The sequence below is a fragment of the Miniopterus natalensis genome, chromosome 18, assembly GCF_054644295.1.
Source record: "Miniopterus natalensis isolate mMinNat1 chromosome 18, mMinNat1.hap1, whole genome shotgun sequence".
Taxonomy (NCBI): Eukaryota; Metazoa; Chordata; class Mammalia; order Chiroptera; family Miniopteridae; genus Miniopterus; species Miniopterus natalensis.
Genome location: NC_142098.1, coordinates 38,349,468 through 38,372,201, shown reverse-complemented (window position 1 = coordinate 38,372,201; position 22,734 = coordinate 38,349,468). Strand labels below are relative to the sequence as shown.

The window sequence follows — 22,734 nt, the reverse complement described above, 5'->3', positions numbered from 1 at the left end:
CCCTCCCACAGGCTGCCGGATAGAGGCAGTGGCGAGGGTCTAAGAGGAATGTAGTGACTGTCTTTATTGCATAGACCTTTTCAATTGCTTTGAAGATTGGGGTCTGGAGACACACAGGAGACAGAAAATGAGAAATGAACTTCCCCGCTGCAACTGAGGGGGCGGGGGAGGAACCTTAGTGCAAATGCTATCCTTGGCCCAGGGGAACCTGCCCCTCCTGGGCTGATTGGCCAGTTAAATGGAGGCACCGGAGTGGACAGGGCGAGACCCGGGTCCTGACTGGCCAGCCTGTACATTCCAGCCTGTATATTGGAGGATATAACAAGCTGACCTGGTCTTCAGTGAGCTGGGAGGGTCTGGACTGAACCCCTCCCTCACTGGTCAGGCACTACCCTCCCCGGGAGAGTCCACTTTCCTGTGACCCTGATGGCCCCCACCCCCTACCATTCAAGCCACCCTCTAGCATCACCTCAAGTCCCCTGGAGGCTGGCGCAGTCCTGAGACTGGGCTAGAGTCCCTGCACATGGGGCCTCCGCCCTAACTCTAGCAGCCAGGCCACACCCAGAGCTCAGGCTCTGCTCCCTTGGAATGTAGGCCCTGACAATAGCGGGTTCCAAGTTTTGTGAGGTTCAGGGCTCCCGCCCAGGGTGGCCTGGAGGCCCAGTGAGCAGTGTACCGAGGCCTGGATGCACCTGCGCCTGCAGGGGCCCGTACTCCACCTGCTCCCCATCCACCGTGAGCACTCCGCGGGGAGTGAGCGGCTCCAGGCGAAAGGCTTGAGCTGCAGCATAGCCCAGCTGCGGGCAGCCCAGGCTAAAGTGGCTACCATGCTCCATGGCCAGGAAAAGGCGCAGCAGTGCAGCTCGTGAGATGCCACCACGCACCCAGCACAGGTGCACCAGGCCATCATCAAAGCGTGCGTGGGGAACTGCCACGAGGTCAGCCCCCAGGTGGCTGGGTGAGATGGCCAACATGAGCACAAAGTCCCCCTCCAGTGTCACCCAGCCTGAGGGTAGCGGGGTTCCCAGAGGAGGGAGCAGGTGGTCTGGTGGACCTCCAGTAGAGATGACTACTGGGTCACCATCAGGGGTGGGAGGCAGAAGCCCAGAGGATGCTGGCATTTCTGGTGTCCCCTCGGTGGTGGGTGAGAGTAGAGCTGACTTGGGGGAGCCAGGAGGTGAGGGCAGCAGTGGGTCTGGGGACAGTGGAGCATCCCCAGCCCCACCCCAGTCCCTGGCCAGCTCTGGGCCCCCACCATTGAATGACAGGATGGGTAGTGGTTCAGGTGAGTCAGGGGAGGTCAGGGCAGGTTGAGGCAGTGGCAGGGGCAGGTCAGATACGGAGCGATGAAGTGGTGAGTGGGCCATGGGTGGAGGTGGGACAGGGGCCAGGGTCAACTCAGATTTGGCACGAGGCAGGCCATGGGCAGGGGTGGGTGAGGCAGGCTCCACGGTGGCAGGGAGGTAGGAGAGGCGTCCACGGTAGGTGTGCAAGGTGGCAAGGCCCAGCACCGTGCCCAGTGTGAAGCGGGCACTGCCCAAGGCCCTGAAGCGCTCACTCTGGATGTCCACATCTGATATGAAGCCCCAGGCCACAGACAGGAAGGAGAAACAGCGGGAACCCGAGGCCAGGGTCACAGAAAGGAGGTCCAGCGGGCGGCAGCCACCCCGGCATAGCAGCAGTGAGCAATTGAGCAGCAGGTCAATGCCCAGGGCCTGCTCAAACCTTCAGAGCCAGAGATAGATTGACACAGAAAGAGGAAACAGAGTTGGGTGAGAAACAGTGTAGGGCAGGGAGGAGACAGACAGCAAAAGGACCAGGCAGGCCATGTCCCCGGGGCCCACCCACAGCCATTTGGCCACCTCCAGATGGACTCTTCTTACTGAGCCTGGTTCCCTGCTGATCCATTCCACAAACATTCACTAAGTGTCACCTGTGTGCCAGGCACAGTTCTAGGCACTAGGGTTACAGCTGGGAACAAGACCAGCAAAAATGCCAGATTGATTAACCTGACAGTGGACTAACAGAGGGAGGGGCAGATGTGCCAGGTCCCCATTATCACTCCTTCAGGGTACCCTCAGGCTCACTGGAGGCAGGAAAAGCCCACCTACCCCCCATGCTGGTTCACAGCTCCAGCCAATGCATTGCCTGAGCCACAGGGGAGGATGCCCACAGGAGTCTTCATAGCCTCTTCCCAGTCGGGGCGATCTAGGAGTCCATTCAGCACCTGGAAGGCCGGAGACCAGACACCTGGGTACTGTTCCTGGTCTCCATAGTCCCCCCAGGGCTCAGGGCTTGGGGCTCCTGCCCTACCTCGTACAGCAGCCCATCTCCTGAGACTGTGATGATGCCATCCCACTCGCTCAGGCTCAGTCCCTGGACCAGCTCCCGAGCGTGGTTCTGTCGTTCTAATGTGGGGAACCAGGTGGTGAGGCAGGCTACTCCCCTCCCACCCCACCCCTCCACTCCCCAGGACTCAGTTCGGCCCCAAGCCTGCACCTTCTATCCTGATGCCGCCCTTACCTGTCTGGATGAGGTTGAAGGACAGCCCAGCTTCGGAGATCATGGGCAGCACGTGGTTCTTACACAACTGCCAAGCCAAGCCCCGCCCACCAAAGGGATTGACCAATAGCAGCAATCGGGGTGGCCTTGGCAGAAGATTGGCGGTGATTTCTGCAAAGAGAGGAGAAGGAGTCTAGAGACAAGAGACCCAGGCCCCTGACCTGAGAAACAGTAACTGCAAACAGCCCCCAATGGAACTGGTGGAGGACTGGCACCAGAGCATCAAGTTTTTTTCTCTCCCAGGCTTCACTTGCCCAGGTCAGCCCCTTCTGAGACAAAGGCAGGGCTTAGGTGTCTAATCCCAGTGCCCTTTGGACCCACGTGTGGGAGGAAGAAGAGCTGGGTTTCCACGTTCCTCACCAAGAACACCTAGATCCCAGATCAGGTTGCTTCACTCTGTGAGGCTCCATTACTGTCACCATCCCTTAGGGCCATCCCCCAGGCAGCCAGCAGGATCCTGGAGGACCAAGGAAGTCCCACCAGATGGGGACCCTTGAATTTTTACCTTCCTTTGCCAACTGGGAACCCTGGGTGGGGGCTCTGCCTGAAAGCCTTTTCTGGACCCCCACAGGCTAATATTCTAGATGCCACCTCTGAGCGCCCTGGGTGGTGACTGATCATGTCTCAGTTGGTTGCTCTCATCAGCCCAGGAGCCTCTGACTCATCTGTGGTCAGGACCCATGGAAGGGGGGAGGGAACAGAGACAAAAATCTAGCGAGAGAGCAGCAGACACAAATAATTGTTCTCAGCCTGTGGTTTTGCTCCTTCTGTAGCCTATCTCTGCCTGGTAACACTCTTTCAATACAGACCCAGAGAGACATCACACAGACACAGAAAAGTAAACAGAGATGCCCACAGAGGGTGATCCGCAGGGACATCGAGGTTGCCCAGGACCTCACCCCCATTCCCAGGCAGTGGCAGTCCACGGAGCAGACACGTGAGGACAGTGGCCCAGCGCTGGGCCTCAGCCCGGTTCTCCTCGTAGGTGGCTGCCCCATCAGCCCCAAAGGTGCGTGTGGCTCTGCGTCGGCCCCCTCGCCGGCCCCGCTGATAAGTGTAGATACAGAAGTAGGCCGCTGAGTCAGAGGGACTGCGGCTCCGCAGGGTACAACAGCCTGAGACCTCAGCCAGCAGGACCAGGCCGCCCCGGGGCCTGGCTTCAGGCTTTGGGCGCAGCCGTTGTATGTGCAGGGCCTGTGGTGTGAGAGTGAGGGCAAAGCGTGGGCCTCGGGTTGGGTAGGAGCCAAACTCGCCATGCAGGAGTGGAGTGCTGGTGGCCAATGGTGGTGGTGGCGGTGGGGCCATGGCCCCAGCCCTGTCCAGGGCAGTCCTAGGCCTGTGCCCCCAGCTCCAGCTCAGCTCCTGGTCTGGCCTCTGTGGGAAGGAAGGGAAGGAGTCAGAGTTGAGGACCCCCATGTCAGATGGATGGAAACAGGGGCAGGGCCTCTGGACGGGGAGAGACAATGAGGGGCAGTCACAGGTGCACCAGAGACAAACAGGCCCAGATGACAAGTGTGGGGTGACCCTGAGGATGCAGGGAAGAAATCAGTTGGATAGGAAGGCTAGCATCCTGGAGGGTCCACACCCAGGCATGCAAACATTCATTCATTCATTCCCTAAATAATTATTCAGTACCCTCCACGTGCCAATCACAATGCTAGGCCTAGCAAACACAGCAGGGAACAAAATGGACAAAAATCCCTGCCTTCATGGAGTTTTTATTTTAATCAGAAAACAGAAAAACAATGCCTGGCCGGGCGTGGCTCAGCGGTTGAGTGTCGACCTAGGATCTAGGCGATCGGGGTTCGATTCACCGTCAGGGCACATGCCTGGGGTGTGGGCTCGATCCCCAGTTGGGGGCATGCAGGAGGCAGCCGGTCAATGATTCTCTCATCATTGATGTTTCTCTCTCCCTCTCTCCCTCTCTCCCTCTCTGTGAAATCAAGAAAGATATATTAAAAAAAAAAAAAAAAAAAAAGATCGCCAACTTGCTTGGCTACAGAAACCTTTAAAAAAAAAACAAAAACAGAAAAACAAGATAAAGAAGTAAAATACAGTGTGTTGGATGACAAGGACTTTGGAAAAAATTAGGCTGAGGACAGAGATCAGGATGGTGGAGACTGGAAGAAGCAAGCATACAAAGACAGAAAAACAAAACACACACATGCAGTCATCTCCAGATGGAGAAAGTAACAAGGGAGAGACACTTGGACACAAAGAAAAAGAGGGATGAGATCTGAGAGCCAGAGAAACACTGAGAGGAGACAAAGAGCTTTAATGAAATGAAACGTAGGATGATGAAGGTAGGAGAGTAACAAGGTAGCGGCTCCAGAAGGCCCTCAGAGGGTCAGAAAGACAAGGGAGAAGATAGAGAAGAGAGAGGCAGGAGGTAAAAGGTGTAGACACCAGTAAAGACTGAGAAAGAGATGTGACATGGAGGGACTAAGGGGTTAGAGAGCTAGAGGAGCTACATGCAGGCACCTGTAAGGGACAGGGTTCAAGAGCTGGACCCTGAGCACTGACCTGGGTGGTCTGGCCGCCTGCTCTCCAGGGAGGGAATGGAAGCCGGGCCTGAGGTTCCCCTCCCCAGAGGTTCTCCCCCTGCCCTCTGCCTTACTTCGGCCTCCTCCTCCTTACTCACCTTTGTTCCCCTCTGCTCCGCCCACCCAGCCACCTGCCAGTCCTGCCCCTCACCTTCCCCCACCCACGCCAGCAGCCCAGACACACCCCCATCTGTGGCCTCACCCCGAGTCACCTCTGCCCCCTGTCCTGGGCAGCTCCCTCAGCACCCCCTCCTGCGCCCCCTCAAATCCGGTTTAGGCACAGAGCCCTAGATCTCCCCGTCCTGGGTCTGAGTCCTGTCATGGTTTCCATTCTCTCCGCCCCTCCAGGTACCCCAGACCCGGGGCTGGGTCTCTATCCATAGGTCTCCCCAATCCATAAGCCTGAGTCTGCGTCCGGTTACCCCAGCCCCAGGCCTCCACTCCCCCTGCCCCTCCCCGATTTCCACAACCCAGTCCCAGACCTGGGTTTCCATTCCTGGATCCCTCAGCCCCGGTTCTGGTTCTCCATCTCCATCCCATAACCCTGGTACCCCAGTCCTGGGCCTGCGTCTCTCCGTTCCTCTTGGTCCCGCGGTAACCCAGACTCACGTCCCTGCCCGGACCCCCGCACCCTCCTCAGACGCCGGGTCCTCCTCCAAACGGCCCCTCAAGTCAGCACCAACCGCCCCCATCTGACCCAGGGGTGTGTGTGGGGGAGTGTGCCTCCGCTCAGCCAATGGCTGTCCGGCTGGCCTGAGCCGCACCAATGAGGGCTCGCGGTGGGTGGGTCCAGCAGACCCGCGAGCTTGGCGCAGGGGCCTGCCGCGAGAGAGCCCCAGCGCTCGCGAGATCCACTGCCATTGTAGTTGAGGGCACACGCGCTGCCGAGGCGGTGTCATATCGCCATGTTTGTTAAGGGCAATGGGCTAGTCCTATCCATTGGATTTTTATAAAAGAGAAGGGACAGGAGGGAGGTCTTTAGATGCAGATAGAGAGAGGGACCCTAATGCCGGTAACAAAGACCCAGAGGTATGCAAAGGGAGTTAGTAAGAAACCCAGAGAACCAGTCAGAGGCAGTAAGAGACTTGGAGAGTGTAGTCTCTTCTTCAGATAAAGAGAGTCAGAGAGACAGACGCAGAGAAAAGCAGAGATATAAACAAAGAGACAAAGACAGTAGAATTAAGAATGTGCAAGGTAAGGCCTCAAAACCCCCGGAAAATGACAGTGACAGGGAGAGAGAAAGGCGGACGCTTCTGGAATGAAAATTTGGGGGGCGGGGCTCATTAATTCACAAATTATTAATAAGCCATAGGGATGTACTATATAGCATGGGGACTACAGTCAGTAATATTGTATTAACTCTGTAAGGTGACATATGGTAACTGGACTTGTGGTGATTATTTTGCAATATATACAAATGTGAAATCATTATGTTGTACACCTGAAACTAATATAATAATTGTATATCAATTTTTAAAAACGTCACAAGCTGCCCTGGCCAGTATCTCAGTGGTTAGAGCATTGGCCTGTGCACCAAAGGGTTACAGGTTCTATTCCTGGTCAAGGGCAGGTACCTGGGTTGCAGGGTCTGAGCACATTCAGGAGGCAACCAATTGATGTGTCTCTTACATGGATGTTTCTCTCTCTCTCTCCCTCCTCCTCCCTCCCTCCCTTCCACCCTCTCTACAAAATCAATGGAAAAATATCCTCCAGTGAGGATTAAGAACAACAGAATGACACAAACTATTTACCTTGGGCGGAAACCAGAGTGGAGGCAGTTTGACATAAACATCTGCCTAGTGATTACCCAGTTACAGGGCAAGACAGGGATTCAAAGAGAGAGATGGGAGACAGAGTATCTGAGAGACTTCTAGGGCAGGGGTGAATGGGAGAGAAAATACTTAAGGCCCAGAGACTGAAAGGAACTGAGACTGAGACAGAAAGCAAAGATGCTGACAGAGAGACATTCAGAGGCAAAGACCTGGTGAAACTGAAAGAAATCAAGGCAAGAATAGTATCAGGAGACATAGAAACAGAATTGTAGAGAAAGACACATGCTAAAGGAGATAGGGACACAGCTTGCTAAAAAGAGATAAATGGAGGAAGGAGTTCATTTATTGTCAACAATGTAGAATAACAACAGCACCAGGTAATACGTGCCTGCCAAATGACCCAGAGAGAGAGAGGGACAGAAACCCAGTAAGATGGAAAGACAAAGAAACACAGCACCTGAGCTTAGGGCCCTGGGAGAAAGGCAGACACACTGACCTAAGAGACTGGGACTCAAAGACAGAGACCAAGTTACAGAGATGAGGGAACAGGAGGAGTAAACTGTCCCATGGTATGGTGATCTTGACTTCAGATGGACCCTTACCTGGTCCCACTGCTCCTCTGCTTCAAGGTGTCCATTCATACGCCGACCCTCTGCTGTGTTACCAACAAGACCCCAGTCCTGGGTGGCGGGCCATGGGAGGGTGGTGTGGGCAAGGAGTCAGGTCTCACCATTCTGGCCTTTGGATCTGTGGAGGAGAAGTGAGTAAGTAGGAGTATCAAAGGCAGACTACAGCAGGCCAGGCTGGATGTGTTGGAGGCCCAAGGGGCAGGGCCTTTCTGAAAAGAAAAAGAAGAGGTCAACTTTTTCACTGCCCCAACCAGTTCATCTTGTCTCATCCACTAAAAGTCAATACGTAGGGGTGCAGCCTAATTTTTACTGACCACTTACTGCTGGGAGGTATTGTCCTAAGGATTTTTACTCACATAATGCTGGAAAACATCCTATATGCCAAGTCTATTGTCATCCCCTTTTTGTAGATAAGGAAAGTAAAGCACAGCAAGGTTAAATGATTTGCCCAAAGTCACACTGTTATTAAGCAGCCTAGCCAGGATTGGAACTTCAATATTTCTATCTCTGCCCCTCCCTGGATCTCCATTCCCCACCCCCCTTTCTAGGTCTCTGTCCACTACCCCTCTGGTTCTCCATTCCTTCTCCCCTCCGAATCTCTGTCTCCTTCTAAGTCGCTCCTCCCCTCTCAAAATATTTTTTACCCATCCCCTTTCTGTACTCCACCCGCAAGCCCGAGATCTCGGTGTGCCTCCTCTGCGCTAGTCCCTCACAACGAACCCGCTGGGCCACTTGAATCTCTCTGGCTGAGAAAAGCAGCCCGCAGGTGGCAAAGGCTGAGAAGGGGTCAGGGAAGGGCCATCTGGGGGCAGAGAGTGAAACGGAACCTAAAAGGTAAAAATGCAGGCTGCTATAGACTGGGCTGCAGCAGGAAGATCTCGGATTAGATCTCAAGGAGGACTTCCGGAGCGGCTGCAGCGCCTGGAAAACGCAGGAGATGTGACAGCCAGATAAGGAAATGACCCGAGCGTGGAGTCAGAGGTTTTCCAGAGGTCCAGACTTGCCTGTTCAGCCCCGCCTCCTCATCTCCAACACTCGGCCCGCCCAGTCCTCCGAAAGCCACAGAGAGGTTGTCGGCTTCGGGCCAGAGAGTCACTGCACGACGAGTCCTCCTAGTTCTGCGCGACATCGCTCTCGCTCCCAGATCCTTTTCTTCCGGAAGAGTATCGAGAACAGGGACGGGGTAGGGCCAGAGAGGCCCCCGACTTGCTGGCCCTTCTCTCCTAGACGAAACCCTTTTCCCTCTTTGGTTGTTTCCCCTCCCCCCACTCATCCTATTCCGGAAACGCCCATCTAGCCGACAATCCGACCCACCATAGAGAAGCCGGAGTCGCTGTAGCGTGCCGGGTCGCGTTAGTGTGACGTCACCTGGGCGCCGCTCGCTGAAGGCTTTCCCCGCCCACCTCGGCTCCTTTCTCTCTTTCCGGACCTGGTGGAACAGAAGGCGCCATCATGGTGAGTGTGCTTTGAGGTGTTCGGGGTTCCACCATCCGTCGCCATCCGCCGCGGTCTACGGCTGGGGGCGCGCCATAAGGAGGCAGGGGTTCCGGGGGTGTCCGTAGGAGGCAACTCCGGTAGTGGCGGGGTTATTTATGGGCTCCCGAAGAGCAGGGATGGGAGTGTCATATCAGCCTCCAGCTCCTCTCCCATCTCTCCATTATGGCTCCTATTGAATAGAGGCCCAAATTGAGGTATGAAGTGGCTGTGATACGACCGGGGTCAAAATGTCTGGAAGTGACCGAGCCAGGATTCGGACCCGGGCGCTGTTCCCACGCCCACTCAAATCTCTTGCCTTTTGCTGCCCCTGCCCGGACTTGTCACTCCCCAGCCTGAAAAGTTGGATTCTGGGGGTTGTCGAGCGTCCAGTGCCCGGGTTTTGGGACAGGCAGCCTCCCTGCCAGTCTGTGCTCCCTGCCTACCCTGTGATCTTGCTTTCCCATCCTGTGTCCAACTTTCTCCATCTGTTGAATGGGAACAAAATTAATTCTGTCTCACAGATTTGAGTTGGGGGAGAAATACATTGTAAGAAGTGCTCACCATAGGTTCTTGGAAATGTTAAGTGTTGGTTAAATGGGAGCTATCCAGTAGTACTTTACAATTCATAACAGTCTGAAAAGGAAGCCTCACAAAAACAGGCAGGGGATGTAGTGGGAATGGTGGGCTTGCCTGTTTTCTTAGGGCAAAGGTGGGAAAGCTCTAAATAAAGGTTGGTGGTTACTTGGTGCCTCCCCTAGGTTTAAATGTTTTTGGTCATTCTCCATGTGTGGGAGCAAGCATTGAGAGTTTATATACGTTGAAAAAGACAGCTACAAAGAGATAAAAATGTTTATTGAGTTAATGTGGCTACTGTGTTAAAATTTTCAAGGTGCTGTGTGTCATGCGCTGAAGGCTTTGCATATACAGTTAGCCCCATTTTACAGAGGATTCACTTGAAGTTTGGAGAGTTTAAGTGACTTTCCTAGAGGTGGACCTGGGATTTGTTGTCTCTGCAGAGACTGGGGCTCTAGCTCTGTTTGGAAGATAAGTAATAATTGAGAACGTTCATGGGTGAGGAATTTGCCAGGTCAGAGTTGGGTCTATGGTCTCCCCTTCACCCTTCAGGGAGTCGACATCCGCCACAACAAAGACAGAAAAGTTCGGCGCAAGGAGCCCAAGAGCCAGGACATCTACCTAAGGCTGTTGGTCAAGGTGAGGTTGGGGCGTGTGACCCTTGGGCAGGGCCACCGTTTTCAGTTTCTGGGCTGTATACAGCTGGGGGGTGAGAAGGGGATTTTCTGGGGCGCTGACCAGGATGAACCTGGGCTAGCGCTCTCCCCGGAGCTCCCTGGGATAGGGGAAAGCCAGAAGTCATTTGTCTGCCCCTTATAAAGTGGGAAGGAGGGGGGTGTGGGCTGCCCTGGGTTCTCATCCCCCTTTTCCCTTCCCTTCTAGCTATACAGGTTTCTGGCCAGACGAACCAACTCCACCTTCAACCAAGTGGTGCTGAAGAGGTTGTTCATGAGTCGCACCAACCGGCCACCTCTGTCCCTTTCCCGGATGGTGAGGGGCTGTCTCGGGGAGCATAGCCAGCCTGGGGAGCAACTGGATTGTGCCTGGAGCTGGGCTTTTTTAATTCAACTGGCTTGGCTTCTTGGATTTGTTTTCCTTCTCATTGTGAGCTGGGGGTGGTTACAGTGGCTTCATGAGATCGTCCTGAGGCTTCCAGTCACATAACACAAGTCTTAGATGTCAAGAACCCTCTATAGGGGAGGTCTGTTGAGAAATCTGCTTGAACCTGAGGTTAGGCCTGTGCTAGTTTGAGCGGTGGGATACGGGTGGGTTTAGCCCAATCAGGGCACAGCCATCCTGTTCCTTGGATGTCTGAAGCAGCGTGATTGGATTTATACACCAGGTGAGGCTGACTGTGCATCTCTTCCCCCAAAGATCCGGAAGATGAAGCTTCCTGGCCGAGAGGGCAAAACCGCGGTGGTCGTGGGGACTATAACTGATGACGTGCGTGTCCAGGAGGTGCCCAAACTGAAGGTCAGTGGGGAGGGGCTCTGTGGTGGGTGTGTCCAGAGCACAGGTTCAGTGTGGACCTGCAGACCTGGCTTGTCCTTTGCTGTGGTGCCATTGGGCTCATGCTGCGTCTTTGGCCTCATCTCCTGGGTTGAGCAGGCATCGCACCTACCAAGTGGCTTTTGGGGTGGAAGGGAGCTTGTCACTGGCATTATTGATGGTGACCTCTGGGGCCCTGTTGACAGTGCTGGCTCTTGAGCCAGACAGCCTGGGTTCGAGTCTAGATTTCTCTGCCACTTTGTCGTCTCTGGACAAAGTTCTAAGTCTCTTTATGCTTCATTTTCCTTATACAGAACGATTTTGAGTTGTCACGGTCTTGAAGGAGTTTCTAGAAATAAAGTGATAAAAACAGCTGTTGTCAGCTCAGGATGCTCCTACTAACAGGAGTTATCAGGCCGAGTATGCAGCAGGACTGCTCTGTCATTAAGTCCCAGCAACACCTGGGTGGCCGTGCAGGGGGCTCTGACTGGACCTGTCCTCTGTATCCCCTAGGTGTGTGCACTTCGTGTGAGCAGCCGCGCCCGGACCCGCATCCTCAAGGCTGGGGGCAAGATCCTCACCTTTGACCAGCTGGCCCTGGACTCCCCCAAGGGCTGTGGCACTGTCTTGCTTTCTGGTGAGCAGCGCTTAGTTTCCCGTGGTGGGGCCTGGTCCCCTGCGAGTGAGGGTGTGTGAGCTGTGTGACTGCTGACACTGTACCTTCCCATACTGTACCTTCTGCCTGCTCACCCTCCCTGTCAACCTAAGCCCTGGAGAGTGACTTCTTGCAGGAGTTCTGGGGGCTGGGTTTCTGCCTGACCCACCCCTTCCTTCCCTTCCCCAGGTCCTCGCAAGGGCCGAGAGGTGTACAGGCATTTCGGCAAGGCCCCAGGAACCCCTCACAGCCACACCAAGTGAGTATGCCCAGCCTTGTGCTCCAGCCCTGACTCCCCCAGAACCCACAGTGCAGGCTGGGCCTTGACGTGTGCTTCCAGCTGCTTTTCTTTCTCACAGTAGTCCAGCCTCGGGCCTCCTTGGAACTCCCTCCCTCTTCGTACCCACTTTTCCTTCAAATCTCAGCTTAAAGCTGGGCTCCCCTGGGTCTTGAGCTCCCTGTGCAGCTAGTGTTACGGATGCATGCTTTGTTTTAGGCCAAGTTGGCATCTCCCAGGTGGGGCCTACATTTTACCATCTCAGGTTGACACCACCAGGGCCTGGTCCTGGCTTCTTGCACTGCCAGGCTTTTCCAGCAGCCCGCTTGGTATCACCACTGGCCCTTCTTGGGTCAACCAAGGCCCCCTTCTGGTGTCCTGTGCTGCTCTATGAGGCAGCATCACTCTGGAGTCCCCAGCCTACTGTCATGCCCTGGCTCCATCTGTATGTAATTTCTTTCTCTTCCCCATAGACCCTACGTGCGATCCAAGGGCCGGAAGTTCGAGCGCGCAAGAGGCCGACGGGCCAGCCGTGGCTACAAAAATTAACCCCAGATCCTACCTTGTTATTAAAAAGATTGTGGATTCTGATGGCCCTGTGTATATTATTGGGGGATGGGGTTGGGGGGCAACCTGTGGACCAGAAGGCATTTGTTTTGGGGAATTGGCCACCATGCGGTCTCCATGGAGACCAGCCACTCCAGTTAGGGGGTGGTCTCAGGTGTCTGTCCGCCTCAGCCAGCAGGCGCCCCCTGGCGGTGTAGGCCTGTGTTAAGCTCTGCTTCTGGGCCTCCCTGCACCTGTTGGTCTCTTGAAGCCCATTATTGCTGAAGCCCCACCACCTTCCCAAGAGCCCCGGGTGTCAGGTGTTCCTGCAACCACTTCCTGGGATTGGCCCCACCCTTCCCTCTTAAAGGACCCATGCTCCTCTCCCCAGCACTAGGGGTGTTGGGTGAGGCTTGGACAGGGAAGTGTGGATGAGGTGGGGAAAGGGTGTATGGGAACAGGTGAGGGACTCCCCCTCCCACGAAACCTGAGTCTGGCAGGCAGCTGGCCTCGGGCAAGCAGCCTGGTGAGTGTGGGCTCCAGGTTGGGACCTCATACCCTGGGCCCCACACCTCAGACCTCCCGTAGGGACCTGTATGGGCCCTCCCGTGTTTGCACAAGGGGCTGGGTCCCCAGGATCCCAGGGTGAAGCCTGATGAATGAGGCCAGTTTGCCGGAAGAACCGCAGAAATAAGCTCAGGTCTGAAGACCCGGATTCTGTTGTCCTGAAAAGGCAAGAGGAGGGGAAAGGAATGGAGAGCTGGCTGGGACGGGAGGGAGAGGGGCCCTCGCTCTATTCCTCTTCCTCATTGCAGGGCTAGTCAGCTGCGACCTGGCGGAAGGGAGCGCCGGGGTGCTGTGAGTGGAAGGCGGGGGTTGCAGGGATCGGGGTTCACAGGTTGGGTCAGGAGCCTCAAATGATGTAGAGTGGTCTTGCCCTTATTTCATTAGGAATAAGTATGCAGTCAGCTAGCAGGAGATAGTGGAATTCAGGCCAAAAAGACGGTCAGCTCAGCCAGGGAGCAGCGTAGCTCAGAAGGCAGCCCCTAGGCACAGGCAGGGGCAACCAGTCCCAGGAATGGTGGCCAGTTAGTCCAGCCCTCGGCCTAGACGGGTTGTGGAGATCATGGGCTGGTTCCATGGTAATGAACCCCTCTGGAGCGCATCCTCCACTGTAGCAGCCTGAGCGGGTGTGAAGGCCCAGGAACGGTCCTCCATCCACAGCGGAGCCCTAGTTCCCTGGCTGGGGAAGGGCGATGCCCGGCTGAGGGCTGGAATACATTTCTCCAAGGCTCACAGAGGAGGTGCCCAGGATGGTCAGCCAGTGAGAGCTGGTGAGCTAGCCGGCCAGTTGTCCAGAGAAACATCCACTGGACACAGCTAGGAGTTCCACTGGTTGGTCAGATATTGATTGTTGAAGAGACGGCTGGAGAGGATCAGTTAGACGTGCTGTCTGCCAGGGGTGAACAGGCAGCCCACTCTCCCTCTGGTGAAGGACATTCAGGTGGCTGCAGACAGGCAGACAGCCTGTTGCCGGGAGATGCTCAGGCAGTCAGCAGATTTCTGGCCAGGACAGGTGGGTGGTCTGCCTGACCAAGCCTGAGCCAGCGGAAGGGTCAGTTGGTGCACCGTGTGGCCAGCAGGCTGGAGGTTGTCGTGTGCTGTAGCAGAGATGGGCAGCTGATGGCCACAGAGTTTGGAGACAGTGCCAGGTGGTCAGCCTAACCCACACGCAGGGCCAGCTGTGTGGTCAGCCAGGTCATCAGAGACAGCTGGCAGGAGGGTCCGACGGCCAGCCGGTCACGGAGGCTGGTGGGCAGTTGATCTGAGCAGCGTCGGGCAGTCAGTCACTTGGGCAATCTGATTGCCGGGACGGTGAGCTGGGGACAGCACAGGGAGTCATCTGGACTTTCTCAGGCTGCCCTGGGAGCCTCATATAGGGTCTGCCTGTCAGGAGACCCCCAGATGGTCAGTGCCTCAGAGACTGCCAAACACTCAGACACCCAGCTTCAAGACCCACCTGCGTGGCCCGATGGCGGCCTCCCAGCTTGCAGCACTGGAAGGAGTGGAGCCAGGGCCGGGGGGGCTGCCTCTGACGGAGACCAGCCCTGGCTTCCTGTATTCCGAGGGACAGCGGCTGGCGCTGGAGGCTCTTCTGAGTAAGGGCGCAGAGGCGTTCAAGGCCTGTGTGCAGAGCGAGGGGCTGCGGCCCTTCCTGGGCTGGGAGGAGCTCCAGGGCCTGGCAGCAGCGGCTGAGAACTGGACAGCAGTCAAGCAGGAGACCAGCGGAGCAGAGGGAGCCACCGTCACCAATGGGGACTCAAACAGCCTGACCTACTGGCCTGGACAGTCGGAGGAGCCGGTGCCCGTGTTGCGGCTGGGCTGGCCGGAGGACTCCGGCTGGAAGGGTATCACCCGGGCGCAGCTGTACACCCAGCCACCTGGCGAGGGCCACCCACCCCTCAAGGAGCTGGTGCGCCAGGAAATCCAGGCCGCCTGCAAGGTGGGAGCAGGGCCTCGGGGGCCTGTTGTCCCTTCCCCAGACCCAGACATACTCACATGCCAGCTACCGGGCCTGGGAGTGCACATGTCCTGGGGTATTCTCACTCAGGCCCTCCTGGGACTTCTGAGTCCACAACCCCAGATCTCATCTTCACCCTCTTAGATATTAGGGTCCCTATCCTCTCCCCAAGATCTGGATACCACCTAATTCACCTGGGTTAACGTGTAATTCTCACAAGGGCCCTGTGAGGTTGGGACTTACTGTGTCCACTGAGGAGATGGGGAAACTGAGGCATGGGAGGTTAAGTCTCTTGCCTGAAGTGGCCAAGCAGAGATTTGAGCCAGTGAGTCAGGGCTCATCACCACCTTTTCCTGCCTGCAAGACCCAGGCCCTTGGCAGTCCCCAGAGCTCCCCTTGGCGACCCAGCAGGTCAGCCCTCACCCCACCCCTGGTGTCCAGGGCACCCCTGAGGACCCAGATGTGCAGTTTCCCACAGTGGGCTGGAAAGTCACTCAGCCCACTTACCCCGAGAGCAAGGCCATGGAGTGTCACAGCTCAGGGGACACTTCACCATTGTCAACATGCAATTGATGACAGTATTTTAAAAAATAAATTTTTCCCTGTTGGGCGTGGCTCAGCGGTTGAGCATCAACGTAGGATCCAGGCGATTGGGTTTCCATTCCTGGTCTGGGCACAGGCCTGGGTTGTGGGCTCAATCCCCAGTTGGGGGCATGCCGGAGGCAGCCGATCGATGACTCTCTCATCATTGATGTTTCTATCTCTCTCTCCCCCTCTCCTTTCCTCTCTCTGAAACCAATAAAGATATATATATATTTTTAAATTTTTTATTGATTTTTAGAGAGAGAGGAAGGGAAAGAGAGAGAGAGAGAAACATCGATGTGAGAGCAGAACATTGATTGGCTGCCTCCTGCATGGCCCCCATCAGGGATCAAGCCTGCAATCCAGGCATGTGCCCTGACTGGGAATCGAACCAGCAACCTTTTGGTGCCTGGGACAACACCCAACCAACTGAGCCATACCAGCCAGGGCTGATGACAGTTCTTCAGCAGTTAGAGGCCGGGGTCTCCAGGAGGGACTGCCTCTCTCTCACTCACATATAGGCACTGTGTGAACATCCCACAGAGGCCAGGTCTCAAACAGCCTCCAGAGCATCTCACCACCAGGGCCCTACCTTCTGAGCGTCCCCCAAGCGCCAGGCTCTATCCACAGCCCCTCTCCCTACTCTCCAGCTGGTGGCCATCGTCATGGACATATTCACTGACCCAGACCTGCTTTCGGACTTGGTGGATGCTGCCACACGTCGCTGGGTGCCCGTCTACCTGCTCCTGGACCGCCAGCAGCTGCCTGCCTTCCTGACGCTGGCCCAGCAGCTGGGGGTGAACCCCTGGGCCACTGAGGTGGGGGCCTGGCTGAAGGGACCTCTGAGTCCCCAGTCCCCTGGTGCTGGGGGCAACAGAGGTTGATGCCATCGGGGTCCTGGGTCAGCGAGGTGGATGCCAGCTGAGAGGGTCCCCTGAGATCTGATGCCCATGGCATTGGGGGAAGTGGGGTGGGCCTTCCTACTGGGGTCCCTCTGAGTTGGGGGAATCTCCCCCCAGGAGACCCCTGAGACCCAAGATTGGAGGCTCTGGGGAAGCTAGGACAGACCGTTCTACAAAGTGATGGGCCCCCCATGTAGGACCAGCCTAGAGAGACCCCCATGTGGAGGTCTGTGAGGTCAGCCTGAGCAAGGGTGTGTTCCCCACCTCCCAGAACCTGGACATCCGTGTCGTGCGGGGATGCAGCTTCCAGAGCCGCTGGCGACAGCAGGTGACCGGTGCGGTGAAGGAGAAGTTTGTGTTGCTGGATGGCGAGAGGGTCATCTCAGGATCCTACAGGTGCAGCCCCCTCGCTGCCCCGTGTCCTGTCCCCAACCTCCCTCAGTGTGCCCAGAGAGCGGCTGGATCCCCTTCTCAGCGTCTCGTTCCTCATCTGTGAAATGGGTCTAAACCCTGCCTGGAGAGGAGGTGTTGTGGGCAGCCAGGGCTTGGGGTTGGAGCCCTGGCCTTGCTGCTGGCCTGGTTAGTGGCCTAGGGTCAGTCTCCATCCCTCTGACCTGTTTTCCCATCTGGAGAAAGGGTCCTGCAGTGTGTTGGGATTTTCAAAACCAAGAGGACCAGGACTGTGGTCCCAGCTCTGCCTGGGGTGAGTAACACCACCCCTTGGAGTGTCTGGAAAGAAATGAGACCTGGTGTGCAAATGGCCCAGTCCTCAGACCCTCGGATGTCTCTCCTCTGCTCTCTTTGGGGTCCAGCCAACCCTGGGCTCTGGCTCTGCGACTTCTTGGCTCTGTGACACTGGGCCTCCTCCTCTCTGAGCCTCAGTGTCCCCATCTGGAAAGGTGAATAAGGAGCACCTACCCCTTTGGGTCACAGCAGGGAGTCAGGGGGAGGGGACCTGGGCCCAGATGGCCTCGGTTCAAGTCCTAGCTCTGCCAGTTATCAGCTGTGTGGCTTTGGGCAACTGACTTCCCCTCCGTGTGCCCCCTGCAGAACGGATCATACGCTTAGTGACTTCAGAGCGAGCTTTCCCGACAGGACAGAGGCACTACTCACCTCTGGGGCCGGACAGCTGTCCTGGGGGCTTTTCCTGGGCATTGTAGGGTGCCGGAGAGCATCCCTGGCCTCCACCCAGTAGATGTCAGTAGCATCCCCTTCCCGGTTATAACAACCCCAAAAGTCTCCAGACATTGCCAGGCGCCCCTGAGGGGCAGAAGTGCCCGTTGAGAACCTTGAAAACTGTTGCTCCAGACCAGTGGTTTTTGGCCTTGAGCATGACCCAGAGGTCTTGTTAAAACACGGAGTTCTGGGCCCCACCCCCTTCAGCCGGCCTAGGATGGGGCCTGAGGGTTGGCATTTCTGGCAAGTTCCCGGTTGACACTGATGCTGCTGGTCCGGGGACCACACCTTGCGAACCACCCAGTAGATGTTGGGGACTGAAACGTTTCAAAGGGACTCTACGTTCCCAGGAGTGGGGACTCGGCAAGATCATGGTCCCTGGCACGTGACGTAAGAAGTGCTTCATAAATATCAGCTGTTGTTTATTAATAGTAATTTAGAGCATTTTATTGACTCTAAGAGGCCGCCAATGAAAGGGAGCCTCCTGATGGAAATGTGAAAAGAGAACACGTCTCGGCCAAGGAGGCGGCAGTGCAGCGAAGCCCAGCAGGCGTGGTGCTCACCACCGGCTCGGGCGTCAGCGCTTCCTGGAGCCCCGGGCTCCTAGGGACAGCCCCAGAGTGGATGAAGCCAGGGCCACAAGGGGTTGTCTAGGGCCTCTGGCCATTTAATAGGGGAAGGAGGTGGAGGCCGCAGGCACAAGGAGCCAGAGCCCCGAGACCTGTCCCAGGCCCTGCCCTCCACGCTGGTCACAGTCAGTGGAGGAGCAGCAGCGTGCCCAGCGCCAGGCCCGTGGCGGCCCCCGCCACCCGGCCGCCTGCGGGGACAGAGGCCCCGTTACACAGTTGGTCATAGCAGCATTTGGAGGTGAGGCTGTAGGTGACACCCTGGTAGGTGACGGGCTCCTGGCGGCCACACAAAGTAGACTGTATGCAGCCTTTGTTGATGATGGGGCCAAGGTCAGGGGCCGTTCCTTGGCCCAGAAAGCACTCCTCGTCGTCGCCACAGCTCATGGGGATGCCAGGGCAGGTGGCAGAGTCGGTCAGCTCACAGAAGATGCAATTCTTGATGCCTGTTGTGCCCAGGGGCAGAGCTATCACTAGAAGCAGCAGCCAGCGGAGGACCATGGCAGCGGTGACAGTGCCCTGGGCTTCGTGGGCCTCCCAGAACTGCTGAGTGACCCCCACAAGACTTTTGGCCCTGGTTCTGGCTTCCCAGGGTCAGCACCTGGAGTGTCCTTGGTCCCCAACACTCTGCGTACCTCTCGGGAGCTTCCTCGTGACCACGGCTCTCAAGTCCCTGGGTCTCAGAAGCTTCCCCAGGACAGAGACCAGCCAGTGGCTGCTGCTCGATGAGAGTCTTTGTGGAGCAGCCAGGGTGACCTCACAGACCCCTCAGGGTTCCACTGGCCACTCTGGGAGTGAGATCATAGGTGGGCGTGGGGTGTCACCATCTGAGGGGCAGGTTGGCCCGCTGACCTGCCAGGGAGTGAGGACGTTGCCACCCCGCCGAGGTAAGAACGCTCGGCCCAACACTTGCCATCTTGGCCACTGAGTTGTGGGCCCTGCTGGGTGCTGGGTGCTGTGCCTGCCAAGTGCCATGGTGAGCCCGTTTTTCAGATGGGCAAACTGAGGCTCAGGAGGCGTGACATGTCCACGGCCCCAGAGCCAGGATTAGAGCCCAGGTTTATTTCATTCCAAAGAGGGCATTTATTGAGCACCTGCTGTGTGCAAGACCAGTGCTTTAAATAGCAACCACCATGATGACAGGGCTGGGAAGGGCACGGCTCACCACAGCTTACAGGCTTCGAGCGCTGGGCACTGCTGGGCACGGTGCAGGGAGCTCGACCCATGTCCTGTCGTTCGAATCCTCCTGCATTTTAGCTCCGTCTTCCAGATGAGCAAACGGGCACGCAGAGCAGACATGGCCAGAGCCTGGCACATGGCACGTGTGTAACAAACCAGGCTCCTTATGGGAGCAGCTGAGTCTCAAAACAGCCCCTGTGTCAGAAGATGAATTCCGTCTCTTTCCAGAGGGGGAAACTGAGGCATCCCTCAATGGGAATGGGCAGAGCCCAGTTTTAAACCAAATCTGAGTCCAGATGATAATTTAATTTTCTTAACATGTTGTCCTCACAAGGTAGGTACTCTGGTGGTCCCCACGCCCCAGAGGGGGTTGTTGCGGCCGGAGGGTGGCAGGATCTCCCTGAAGTCACGGTCACACAGCCTGCCCTGTGAGCAGGTTGGGACGGGTAATGGGGGTCAGGCTGGGTCTCTGGGGCTGCGTGGAGGTCCTGACCCCCTCCCCGTGCCACCCAGCTTCACGTGGAGTGACTCCCGCCTGCACCGCGGCCTGGTGACCCTGCTGACCGGTGAGATCGCCGACGCCTTCAGCCGCGAGTTCCGGACACTGTACGCGGCCTCCTGGCCGCTCCCACCTGCGCCCACCCCGGGCCCCTTCGTCAGCACCCTGGGGGGGCTTCAGCTGGCCCGCAGCCCTCACAGTGTGGCCCGCCGCCACTCCGTGGCCCCCACGTCACCGCCACTGCCTGATGTGTCACCACTGGCCCAACGCCTGGCCGCCTGCCGAGTCTTTGACAGAGACCAGCAGGAGACCCAGGCTGTCCCGGGGCCTGCGCTTAGTGACATCCTAAGGAGCATCCAGCACTCCCGGACCCCCAGTGGCCCTCCAGCCCGGCCCAGCCGATCCCTGTGGGACCTGAGCCGCCTGTCCCAACTGTCTGACTCCAGTGACCATGACATCGAGGTGAGACCTGGTGGCCGGCCTGAGAATGAGAGTAGCTGGAGGAGGGTGGAGGCAGAAGAGGCCCAGAAAGGGAAAGGCACTTGTCCAAGGTCACGCAGTTGGGCTCAAGGGCACCTGCTGTTTTCTGAGGGCCTACTATGTGCCTGGCCCCCTGGGGGTGGGGAGGCCAAGCTGCTCCCCTGAGTTTCTAAGCACACCACCCGTTTCCTGTACCCACGCTGTGTGCTGGGCAAGGGAGTGCTGGGTGGCAAGGAGCAGAGACCACGAGAGCCCTGGGTGTGAATCCTACCAGGATACACCGGCTGTGAGGACCCCGGGGGCAGGGACCTGCCTTCTTGGAACCTCCGCGTTCTCATCTAGAAAATGGGCTGAGCGGCTGCTTCATCCTGTTTGGTTGGGAGGAGGGGTCAATAGAGTGAAATAGAATAGTGATCGTTCTTATGGTAAATTCCCCAAATGGGCTTTATTTCATGACACCCTCATCCCAGGTCAGTGAGGCAAGACATGTATCATGCCCATTTCTGTGGATGGGAAAGCTGAGGCCCAGAGAGGTTAACTAACTTGCCAAGGTCGAAACAGCGGTCTTTTGTAGGCACCTTCCCATGTGCCAGGCCCCAGGCCAAGCACTTTCACAGAAGCGGTTAAAGTTAACCTTTGCCACAATCCTAGGAGGTGGATGTTATTACATCTGTCCACCCACCCATTTCACAGATGGGGAAACTGAGGCACCAGGGAGGATTGGAACTCAGCCCTGGTTGCCTCTCAAGTGGGGCTTCCCAGATTCGAGTGTCATGAGCTCAGAGGGAGTCCCTCTCCCCGCAGTTGCTAAGGCACTGGGGTTTCAACAGGGCCTACCCCATTCTCTAGGGGTAGCTGGGCAAGGCCTCAGTGTCCTTGGCTGTAAAGTGGGCTGTTGAGGGGGTCAGAGCAGAGCCATGTGGGAGAAGCAGGCAGACTAGCCCCGGATGCAGGGTGACTTGGGGGACAGTCCCTCTGTGAGCTGGGCCCCCTCTAAGCCTCAGTTTCCCCATCTACTAAGTGGGAGCTAGAGGCCTGTTCTGAGGGCGAGGGAGAAATATCCCAGAAATTGCCTCCCTCAGTCCCAGGGGAGAAGGGGGATGGGCAGGGCAGGGCCAAGGTCCTCGCCTCCGCCTGGTCCTCAGCCACCCTTACCCAGCATCGCCTCCCTTGGCAAATATTTGCTCCCCCCACCCTGGCGGCTGCTGGTGCTTCCTGTTCCTCCCCAGCTGCAAAGCTGCAGGGGAGACACACCTCCTGCCCCCTCTAGAGGTCCGGGGGTCCCAGGCCTCCCTGTCCACCTCCCTCCTGGTTCTGGAGCTCAGGGGCCTTCTCCCTCCTCTCTGAGTTCCACACCCTCCTCTCACCTCCCTTTCCGTGTCATCTCTCCTTCCTATCTCACCTCCCTCCTTTCATTTTCTGTCGCCCTCGCCTCCTCCAGCCTTCACCTCCCTCACCCCCTTCCTGCCCTGGACTTAGCCCCCAGGAGCCTGCTCTCACCTCCTTCTCTTTCCCTCCACAGCTCAAGAAGTCCTGGGGCTCCAAGGACACCCCAGCCAGGGCCCTGATGAGGCAGCGGGGCACTGGAGGGCCCCCCAGGGGTGAGGCGGACTCCCATCCCCTGGCCGGGTCCCAGCCCTGGAGTGGCCCCCTGGCCCTCATCCCTTCCCGCCGCCTCCGCTATCTGTCCCCAACCCGAAGGAGGTTTGGTGACAATGCTGCACCCAGATCCCCGGAACCCAGAGGTGGCCGGCAGCCAGACTGGGCCACCCGGGCAGGACTCAGGGGGCGACCCTGACAGAAGCCAGAGCCACATTGAGAGCTGGACGACAGTCTGCTTGGAGCCCATGCCTGGCTGTTGTGCTTCTGGCCTCAGAGTCTGGGAAGCAGAAGGGATTTTTCCCCACTTATTCTAGAACTTTGGCAAGCCCCATGCCCACTCTAGACCTCAGTGTCACAGTCTAGAAAATGGGCAGAACGTCTCACCCAGCTGGGATCCTACAGCAGCGCACATCCCCTCCAGCCAAGTCAGAACTTCTGGGGGAAGGCCTGAATGAGGGGCCCAGCGCTGGGTTGTGTGGGGTGAAGATGGGGAGTCCCTGGGACCCACTGCTCAGGAGTGTGGGAAACCTGAGCCTGGCCAAGGGGAGGTGAGACCCCAATCCAGGGAGCAGAACTGAGTAATGAGGGACTGGAGATGGGTGGGGACACACCTGCTGGGAGCGGCTCAGGGCCCTGGAGAGGGACT

At 57.2% G+C, this 22,734-nt stretch overlaps 4 protein-coding genes across 8 annotated transcripts; 2 read left to right on the top strand and 2 right to left on the bottom strand.

Annotated features, from left to right (window-relative positions):
- Nucleotides 1-40: 40 nt before the first annotated feature.
- Nucleotides 41-8,711, bottom strand: SPHK2 (sphingosine kinase 2). 5 transcript variants are annotated; one of them, XM_016206107.2, is made up of 7 exons: nt 8,334-8,711; nt 7,480-7,624; nt 3,462-3,936; nt 2,524-2,673; nt 2,314-2,408; nt 2,112-2,227; nt 41-1,725 (listed from the first exon to the last, which is right to left on the bottom strand). In XM_016206107.2, exons 2-7 carry the CDS (start codon nt 7,516-7,518, stop codon nt 630-632), a joined length of 1,971 nt encoding a protein of 656 aa, XP_016061593.2. In that variant the 5' UTR covers nt 7,519-7,624; nt 8,334-8,711; the 3' UTR covers nt 41-629. The 5 variants fall into 5 exon arrangements, with proteins under 5 accessions (XP_016061593.2, XP_016061591.2, XP_016061594.2 ...); XM_016206105.2 differs by lacking the exon at nt 8,334-8,711 and having other exon boundaries at nt 7,480-8,035; XM_016206108.2 differs by lacking the exon at nt 8,334-8,711 and having other exon boundaries at nt 3,462-3,756; nt 7,480-8,035.
- A 184-nt stretch (nt 8,712-8,895) lies between these two features.
- Nucleotides 8,896-12,566, top strand: RPL18 (ribosomal protein L18). The gene is made up of 7 exons (XM_016205999.2): nt 8,896-8,961; nt 10,108-10,194; nt 10,438-10,545; nt 10,930-11,028; nt 11,557-11,680; nt 11,888-11,957; nt 12,449-12,566. Exons 1-7 carry the CDS (start codon nt 8,959-8,961, stop codon nt 12,522-12,524), a joined length of 567 nt encoding a protein of 188 aa, XP_016061485.1. The 5' UTR covers nt 8,896-8,958; the 3' UTR covers nt 12,525-12,566.
- Nucleotides 12,567-14,553: 1,987 nt separating this feature from the next.
- SACK1E (scaffolding CK1 anchoring protein E) lies at nt 14,554-22,284 on the top strand. Its single transcript, XM_016206000.2, has 5 exons — nt 14,554-15,024; nt 16,275-16,442; nt 16,798-16,922; nt 20,021-20,468; nt 22,009-22,284. Exons 1-5 carry the CDS (start codon nt 14,554-14,556, stop codon nt 22,282-22,284), a joined length of 1,488 nt encoding a protein of 495 aa, XP_016061486.2.
- On the bottom strand, nt 18,458-18,829 carry SPACA4 (sperm acrosome associated 4). Its single transcript, XM_016205910.1, has one exon. It carries the CDS (start codon nt 18,827-18,829, stop codon nt 18,458-18,460), a length of 372 nt encoding a protein of 123 aa, XP_016061396.1.
- Nucleotides 22,285-22,734: the final 450 nt, after the last annotated feature.

Coding starts and splice junctions, on each gene's coding strand:
- RPL18 (XM_016205999.2), top strand. Junction 10,195..10,437: donor ACCTAAGGCTGTTGGTCAAG/GTGAGGTTGGGG, acceptor CTTCCCTTCTAG/CTATACAGGTTTCTGGCCAG. Junction 11,681..11,887: donor TGGCACTGTCTTGCTTTCTG/GTGAGCAGCGCT, acceptor TCCCTTCCCCAG/GTCCTCGCAAGGGCCGAGAG.
- SACK1E (XM_016206000.2), top strand. CDS start 14,554: ATGGCGGCCTCCCAGCTTGCAGCACTGGAAGGAGTGGAGCCAGGGCCG. Junction 15,025..16,274: donor AAATCCAGGCCGCCTGCAAG/GTGGGAGCAGGG, acceptor CCTACTCTCCAG/CTGGTGGCCATCGTCATGGA. Junction 16,923..20,020: donor GTCATCTCAGGATCCTACAG/GTGCAGCCCCCT, acceptor CGTGCCACCCAG/CTTCACGTGGAGTGACTCCC.
- SPHK2 (XM_016206104.2), bottom strand. CDS start 3,978: ATGGGGGTCCTCAACTCTGACTCCTTCCCTTCCTTCCCACAGAGGCCA. Junction 2,674..3,461: donor GCCACTGCCTGGGAATGGGG/GTGAGGTCCTGG, acceptor CTCTCTTTGCAG/AAATCACCGCCAATCTTCTG. Junction 1,726..2,111: donor GCTGTGAACCAGCATGGGGG/GTAGGTGGGCTT, acceptor CTGGCTCTGAAG/GTTTGAGCAGGCCCTGGGCA.
- SPACA4 (XM_016205910.1), bottom strand. CDS start 18,829: ATGGTCCTCCGCTGGCTGCTGCTTCTAGTGATAGCTCTGCCCCTGGGC.